Here is an 8,976-nt window from a genome sequence, read left to right as displayed (position 1 = left end):
GCATCTTCCATCATTTTCATTGTTTATCCTTCCCTTTCTGAAGTTTGGTTTACCTCTTCTACTATTTCTGTTTTTCCTCATCATACTGGTTACAACTTGAGAAAGCATGGCTATGTTTTCATCTTGTTCTCCTCCTTCATTTTCTTCTTCATCCTCTGGTTCAACCACGGTTGCTTTGAAAGAGACTGTTTTCTTCTTTTCTTGTTGAATCTGTCTATCCAAGTGAGTTTTCTCAAAAGCTATTAGATCACCTCTGAGTTCATCATAGGACATTTTATCGAGATCCTAAAATTCGAGTGCGATGACCTTTGCCTGCCAAATCATAGGTAGACTTCGGAGAATTTTTCTGACTTGTTCTCCACTTTTTATTGTTCTACCAAAGGATTTCAGATCTCCAAGAATTTTGCTGAACCTGGAGAACATTTCTTCAGCAGATTCTCCATCCTTCATTTGAAATAGCTCATACTCTCGAACCAATAGATTTATCCTTGTTTCTTTTACCTTGTTTGTCCCTTCATATGTGACTTCCAATTTATCCCACTTCTCCTTAGCAGTTTCAAAGATTGAGATCTTTTCATATTCTTTACCACTGATAGCATTGTACAACAGATTTTTTCCTTTGGCATTTATAGTTATGACAACAGCTTGCTCATCAGTGTAATCATCGAAGTCAAGTGGATCAGTGGATACCACAACTTGACCATTTTCGTCTTTCCTTGGGGGAATTGGAAGATTTTCCTTTTTGATCACTCGCTAGACATTTTTTTCATAAGACATGGTGTATGTTTCAATATGCACCTTCCAATTAGAGAAATGTTGTCCATTGAAGTATGGTGGTCGAACTTGAGAAGTTCCCTCTTGAAATAGTGCACCAACGACTGTGTTTGATCCCATGATCTTTTCTTCACTAGTTGTTAAGCAAAGTTTGTGAGCCTTGTTCTGATACCAATTGAAAGTGCAAGGGGGGGATGAATTGTGGTCTGTTAAAAACTTAGTCCACTAACTGTCATTTTATTTGACCAGATCGAGAGCAAAAGTAAAGTGACAGTAAACAGACAGAGAAAGACACACAGCAATTTTATACTGGTTCAGTACCGGTATGGTACTTACACCCAGTTTTCCTTGGGTCACAAGGGTTCCTTTTAGATCTTGAAAGAATTACAACAGGGATGGTTTTGATTTGTTCACCACTAATGAAGTACAGTAATCAATGAGTCTTAATAATGACACAACTCTCTTTTGTATTCTAACTCTTTCTATCTTTTGAGATACTGATAAACTTCAAATTACAGTGTTTAGGCTAAGAATTAGAGAGACTTAGAAGACAATGTGTGTAGTTGCGCAAGTCTTCCAATTGAACCAAGCAACCTTCTTATAGAAGAGGAAAATAGCCATTAAGTCATGACCAGAAATAGAGGCACGAGATCTTTAAAAGGATTTGACCCAAGGGGTGCCTCTTCGAATTCTGATCTTTGGGAAAGACCAGATTCGATTGTGACTTTCCTTTGTCACAGCTTTCATTTACGAGACAATCAATCCCTTGACTGAGCTTTAATTGAGGAAGCTGAATATGGCAATAACTTCTTGATTGGAAATCTGATTGCCTTGATTGAGGCCGAGTAGATCAGCAGTCTTTTGGTTCCTTCTATAGGTCCATTGATTTAGCAATCACACCTTTAGATAGCTTCTCATTGTTTTTCTATCCTTTTGATAATTCCTTTGAAATAGAATAGTTGAACATTGTCATCATTGAAACCTTGGAATTTAACTTAATAGGGTCATCACAGTTAGCCTGATCTTAGTGCAAAGCATACTAACACTATTCCTAGAACCATATTACTTTTACGTATACTAAGAACTTCACATTTTGCGCCGGGAAGAAGCTAGAGCTAGAGTTTTTTCTGGATGGCTTGTTTCTTTCTCGATGTATGTTAGCCTAACATGTGCCAACCATGGGTAAGAGAGCTCGCGTTCCATTTTAGAAGACTCTAGTGGCTAAGGAAGCTTCTACCTCGCATGGTAACACTCAGTGAGGGCAAAAAGTTGTCTTGGACAGTGAGGTAAAAGATGAAACCAAACAGTCCAATTTCAAAAGCAATGAAACAGCAACCCTAAACAGTGAATTTGAGAAAGTCTAACAAATTGAAGCAACGCGACTTTGGAATGAGGTGTTATAGGCATCTCCCGTAGAAGTCAAGTAAATCCGATGAGCAGTGGCAAAATATGGGCAGATGAGGTTGAAGAGGAGCTCGAGTCGCAAAAGAAGAATGGTTCAATCTGAGATGATTTTGATATTTCCAAAATATCAAATGCTAGGCATAAACTAGAGTATGTATCTCCCAAAACACACGATGAGTCCTCAATTATTGAAATTGAGTTGGATGACATTAGCACTGGATTTTCTTTTGGGGGGAATGTTGTTGTATGCTATGTCCCAGGGACACACCCCCCTTTACTGTAACATAGGGATATATCCAAAGGCTATGGGGTAAGTATGGGATTGATTGGGTAGCTACGCTAAAAATGGAGTAATAGTGGTGCGATTTGAAACTGGTATAGGGAAGCAAGAGGTGATTCAAGGTGGTATTTACCACTTTGATAACAAATCATTTATTGTTAAGGTATGGATACCTGAATGGGGTTTTATTAGAGAGGATCTCCTCATAGTTATAATTTGGATTAAATTCCCTAGTTTGTATTGGAGTCCAAAAGGATTGAGTAAGATTGGTAGCTTAGTTGAAAAACTTATAATGGTTTATCTCAACACCAAGAAAAGGAATGACTGAGTTTTGCAGGGTTACTAGTTGAGATGGAGATAGATGCAAATCTATCTGATGTGGTGCTATTCAAAAATGAAAGGGGCAAGCTGAATTAACAAAAGGGTGAGTTATGATTGGAAATTGACGTTATGTACTAATTCTTCAAAGTATGGGCATGCTGAAGATGTCTGTATAATGAAGAAGAAACATCCCGTGTCTTTCTCTATCTCTCGAAAAACCATTTTAGCTTTAAATTCATGTTGGGTCGGATTCAAATGAATTTTTCGTTAATCTGTAATAAGCTCTTTATCTATTTTTAAAAAATTAGAAGACAAGAACAAAAGACGAAAAAATGAAGAAAAATAATAAAGTTTATTATCATACATATCTTTCTCATGTAGGAGATGAATAAGTACATTTATTTAGTTCTACAGTCCTACATTCTTCTATTAAGAATAAATATTATCTAATTTCTAATTATTAATTAGTAATTATAATTTAAATTCTTAAATTATTTATAATTATTACAAGATATCTTTATTTATATAGTAACATAATAACAGATACAAATAATAAATCGAGGTATCCCTTCTATGACAAATTTGAACCTTCCATCTATTTTGTGCCATTGGTAGGCCTAGTCTTTCCGTAATTCCAATTACCTCTGATGGGTTTACAGTACCTTAGCTTTATATTTTGATGATCTAACAAACTTACTGTCAAAGAACAAGATAAGGAACCAGATACACTTGGTACACAGCTCAATCAACGGACTCAAGCTAATGTGAGTTGCTATGACTTCAGAAGATAAAGAATCAACACATAGACCTGATCCCATTGGGTTCCCCTGACAGCAGTACGAAGTCAACTGTCTACAACTGGAAAGTGAACTGCCTACACTGTACAAGTAAGCAGTGCAACACAGTACAGCAGTCACTTCTCATTGACCAACCAAGTGATTACATCAAGAACAAAGTACAACACTACTACGGACCAGTTCCTACGGCAAGTCTCTTGTATGTCCTTAGTTGAGTTGTAACTTTGTAATTGTTCTTCATTGTAATTCCTACTTTGCTTATCTAGAAGCTTTAATTAGGAACCCCTTGTAAACTATAAACCTTTAGTGTTTGTGTCGTGACTAGAGTTAGTCATGAGTTGAAGTCTTTGTAATAGGTGTATTGCAAAGTGGCTTGTAATAGGTTTATTACAAGTTAGTGAGGGATTAAGAGTTTAATTCCTAGATTGCATAGGCTGTAATCTAAAGATTGCTCATAGTGAAGTTGAAACCAACCAGTGTAGGTCGTGATTTTTTTATCCCCTTGAGCAGGGATTTTTCCACGTAAAATTTCCCTGTTCCATTTACTTACTGTTGCATTAGCGTTATCTGTGGAAACCTATATAGGACCTGGTCTCTATATAGTTTGGTGGACTCATATATTCTATCAATTGGTACCAGAGCAGGTAATTTCTATCAGGTTAACGCCTAGAAAGGATCCTCATGGCTGCTCCACCAAACTTTGAAGAGGGTCAATCTACCTACAGAGCACCCAGGTTCCATGGCCAATACTATGAGTGGTGGAAGACAAGAATGCATGACTTTATCATGGCAGAAGATTCCGAGTTGTGGGATGTTATTTGTGATGGCCCTTATGTCCCAACAAAGAAGGTCGGAGACCCTGCTATGACAGTGCCTAAGACGAGGAAAGAATACAACGATGCTGACAGGAAGGCTGTGGAGAAAAATTTTCATGCCAAGAAAATTTTGGTGTGTGGTATAGGTCCTAATGAATACAACAGAATTTCAGCTTGCCAATCTACCAAAGAGATATGGGAAGCTTTACAAACAGCACACGAAGGAACCACTCAAGTAAAGCAATCTAAGATTGACATGCTCACCACTGAGTATGAGCTCTTCAGAAAGAAGGACGATGAACCCATTCAAGACATGCACATACGATTCACTTCCATCATAATGAGCTACACTCGCTTGGTGAAATCATTCCTAGGAACAAGCTCATGAGGAAAATTCTTAGTGTTTTGCCCAGTTCATGAGAGAGTAAAGTGAATGCCATTACTGAAACAAAGGATTTGCAGGAGCTAACTATAGATGAGCTGGTTAGAAATCTGAAAACCTATAAAATGAAGAAGAAGAAGGACATTGAAAGAAGAGAACCAAAGAAGGAAAAGAACCTGGTACTCAAGGCAGAAAGCAATGACTCAAGTGACGAGGATAGTGACATGGCTTACTTAACCAGAAGATTTCAGAAAATGGTTAAAAGGAATGGAGGTATACCCAAGATAGGCAGTTCTAGCAAGACAAAGAACTTTGACCTCTGTCACAAGTGTGGAAAGCCAGGGCATTTCATCAAAGATTGTCCTCTCCTGAAACAAGAATACTTCAAACACAACTCTGACAAAGCAGCCAAGAGGAACCCGGTTCCTGATAAACGGTTCAAAAGAAAGAACGCAGCTAACAATGTTGTGAATCAAGCTCTCGCAGCATGGGGAGATTCTTCCAGTGAGTCTGAAGAAGAAAATGATGTAGGTGACAGCTCAATGATGGCAGTTGAAAGTGAAGCAAATGAGTATGACTCAATATTTGCTTTGATGGCTCAATCAGATGATGATGAAGACGATGACAATGATGAGGTAAATTTTTGGGATGTTCGGAGAAATCTAAAGTCCTATTCTCCTAGAAAACTCATGGCATTAGCTAATGTGTTGATTGATGATTACCATAGTCTTGTAAGTGATAAGAATGCCTTAACCTTGGAGTTAGGAGATGCTGAACAAACTAGAGATGACTTGGTAGTTTGTATGGTTGAATTGAAGGAAACCATAGGTAATCTGGAGAATAAAAGGAGGTTCTAACTGAGAGAATCACTAGTTTAGAACACGAAAGAGATGATCTGATTGTAGTAGTAGTTGACCTAAAAGAAACCATTGAGAATTCCAGTAAGGAAAAAGATGCCTTAGTGGAGAAAGTAGTTGTTATTGAGCAGGAAAGAGATGACCTCTTAGTGGTGATTGTAGACTTAAAGGAAACAATAGAGGAACTCAAAACTGAATGTAGGCCTGGGAATTCTGAAAAAAGGAAAGGAAATGGCTAGTGAGGCACATATTAAACTTGAAAACGAGTTAAATGCTATAAAAACTAGTCTGTGTCCTGAACTTGAGAAAAATAGACAACTTCAAGCAGAATTGGAAAGAGTAAAAAGTGATCTTTAAAAGTCTCTTAAGTGGACCTGGTCCTCGGATGCTATTACTGCCATGTACGTTAACAACGGTGGAAACAAGTAGGGAATATGGTTTCAAAGGGAGAGAATTTCTTATAACCCTCATAGCAAATACGTTATTGTACCCGATAATTGGCTGTGTACCCACTGTGGGAACAATGGCCATTTCAAAGAAAATTGCCAAGCTAGGGTTCAGTCTCTTCAGAAAAACAAAGTTTTTGCTGAAAGAGTAACTGCTGAAAGGGGACCAGGTGCCACCCATAAAAAGTGCATGTTACCTGCATAGACTAGAAGAGAACTTATTCATCCTCTTGTTTATTACAAGGGACCCAAACTTGCTTGGGTTCTTAAATCTAACCCATGATTTCCTTGTGCAGGGAACAGTGAAAGGAAGCAGTCAACAATGGTTCATGGACAGTGGATGCTCAAAGCACATGACTGGGAACACCATGGACTTTCTTTCACTAAAAGCCCTGCAAGGAAGAAGTGTATCCTTTGGAAATGGGAAAAAGGGGTACATTCTTGGTGTTGGAAAATTTGGAAAATCTCTCACTCACTCAATTTAGAACGTGTATTATGTCAGTGGTCTTAAGTACAGTCTCTTGAGTGTTTCTCAGATATGTGATAAAGAAACAAGGTGGAGTTCTTGTCCAAAATATGCACAGTTACAAATCTAGTAACTGGTGAAGTGGTACTTGTGGCCAAAAGATACAAGAATATCTACGTTGCTGATTTTGAGTCCCTATAAAGTGGTGATCTAAGCTGTTTGAAAGCAGTTGATGATGATGTTGAACTGTGGCACAGAAGGCTAGGGCATGCAAGCTTATCTCTACTGAATAAACTGGCTCAGAAGGACTTGGTTCGTGGTCTGCCCAAGTCAAAGTTCAAAGAGCACAAGTTTTGTGATGCCTGCGCTAGAGGAAAGCATGTGAAATCCTCATTCAAGCCAAAGAAGGATGTCAGCACCTCAAAACCACTTGACCTCCTTCATTTGGATCTATGTGGTCCTATGAGAGTGCAAAGCATGGGAGGAAAAAGATACATTTTGTAATAGTGGATGACATTCCAGATTCATTTGGACTCTGTTCCTTAAAACAAAAGATGAAACCTTTGATTTTTTGTAGCCTTTGTGAAGAAAATTCAATTGAAGATGGAATCAAAAGTAGCATGCATTAGGTCAGATCATGGAACAGAATTTGACAATGCTAAGTTTGATGAATTCTGCAATGAGAATGGCATTACCCACAACTTCTCAGCCCCAAGAACTCCACAGCAAAATGGATTTGTGGAAAGGAAGAACAGAACCCTTGAAGAAATGGCAAGAACAATGCTGATCGATAGTGGGATTGGTAAGAACTTCTGGGCTGAAGCTATCAACACTGCCTGCTACTTGGTGAACAGGTGCATGATCAGGTCTCTCTTGAACAAAACTCCATATGAGTTGCTAAATGGAAGGAAGCCCAAGTTGACTCACTTAAGAACATTTGGGTGCAAATATTATGTTCTCAACAATGGAAAGGATCAGCTTGGAAAAATTGATGCCAAGAGTGATGAAGGAATCTTTTTGGGATATTCTTCTCAAAGTAAAGCCCACAAGGTATACAACAAGCAGACTCAATGTGTTGAGGAAAGTGTACACGCAATCTTTGACGAGTCCTACCTCTCCTGTGAGAAAAGCAACAAGGATGATCAAGATGGAGAGCTCTACTGGTTCCAAGTGAGGTCATTGATATGGAAAATGGAAAGGCATATATGATGAGTCAAGTGAAGGAGACAAGTGAAGACAATGCAATCTCTTCCTCATCAGCCGGAGAGGAATCAGGTACCACAATTACAACCACTGAAGCTGAAGAAAGAGTGGTTGATGCAGTTCAAAGTACTCCACAAGTAGCTGAAAGAAGGATACAAGGGAACCAGTCGGGCTTACCCAGCTCCTCTGCAAATGAAATTCAAGTGCCCAACTAGAAACACAAAAGCTCCCAGCCTCTCGACAACATAATCACTCCTCTGGATTCAGGAATCCAAACCAGATCAAAAGCCAGAAATTCACTTGCCTTCTCAGCATTTCTCTCCCAAATAGAGCCCAAAAACATTAAGGAACCTTAAAAGATACAGACAGGATCACAGCCATGCAAGATGAGTTGCATCAATTCGAAAGGAACAAAGTATGGCACCTGGTACGACCCTTAGATCAGACTATCATAGGGACCATGTGGGTATTCAGGAATAAGCTCAATGAACATGGAAACACTACAAGGAACAAGGCAAGTCTAGTGGTCCAAGGCTACAATCAGGAGGAAGGAATTGATTAGGATGAGACTTTTGCTCCAGTTTCTCGCATGGAAGCTATTAGAATCTTCATTGTCTTTGCATCACATATGGAATTCACTCTGTTCCAAATGGATGTCAAAAGTGCATTTCTGAATGGGTTCCTCAAGGAAGAAGTGTATGTAAAGCAACCTCCAGGACTTGAATGTCATGAACACCCTGAATATGTGTTCAAATTGGACAAGGCATTGTATGGATTGAAGCAGGCTCCTCGAGCTTGGTATGAGAGGTTGTCAAAGTTTCTCTTAGAAAATGGTTTTACAAGAGGAAAAATTGACAATACTTTATTTCTGAAGAAACGAGGGAGGAACCTGCTCATTGTTCAGGTATATGTTGATGATATCATTTTTGGGGCAACAGCTGATTCACTATGTGAGGAATTCGCAAAACTCATGGGAAGTGAGTTTGAGATAAGCATGATGGGTGAGTTGAATTTCTTCTTGGGTCTTCAAGTGAAGCAGTCCACAAAGGGAACATTCATTAGTCAGCAGAAGTATATCAAAGAGCTTCTGAAGAGGTTTGACATGGAAGCATCAAAAGTGATTGACACTCCCATTTCCACTGCTACTCGACTTGACATGGACGAATCTGGCTCTCCGGTGAATCAAATAATGTATAGAGGCATCATTGGATCTCTCCTCTATCTTATTGCA

At 38.8% G+C, this 8,976-nt stretch overlaps 1 protein-coding gene across 1 annotated transcript; it reads right to left on the bottom strand.

Moving 5' to 3' along the window:
- LOC109232557 lies at positions 286-894 on the bottom strand. Its single transcript, XM_019398323.1, has 2 exons — positions 799-894; positions 286-753 (listed from the first exon to the last, which is right to left on the bottom strand). Exons 1-2 carry the CDS (start codon positions 892-894, stop codon positions 286-288), a joined length of 564 nt encoding a protein of 187 aa, XP_019253868.1.

Source organism: Nicotiana attenuata, chromosome 9 (genome assembly GCF_001879085.1).
Source record: "Nicotiana attenuata strain UT chromosome 9, NIATTr2, whole genome shotgun sequence".
Taxonomy (NCBI): Eukaryota; Viridiplantae; Streptophyta; class Magnoliopsida; order Solanales; family Solanaceae; genus Nicotiana; species Nicotiana attenuata.
Note: the sequence above shows the minus strand (reverse complement) of the source record. Positions and strands in the feature narration are given on the sequence as shown.

Excerpts from the sequence above, each read along its gene's own strand:
- LOC109232557 (XM_019398323.1), bottom strand. The coding sequence starts at position 894 with ATGGGATCAAACACAGTCGTTGGTGCACTATTTCAAGAGGGAACTTCT. Across the intron at positions 754-798 it reads AACATTTCTCTAATTGGAAG|CGAGTGATCAAAAAGGAAAA; the intron begins GTGCATATTGAA and ends AAAAATGTCTAG.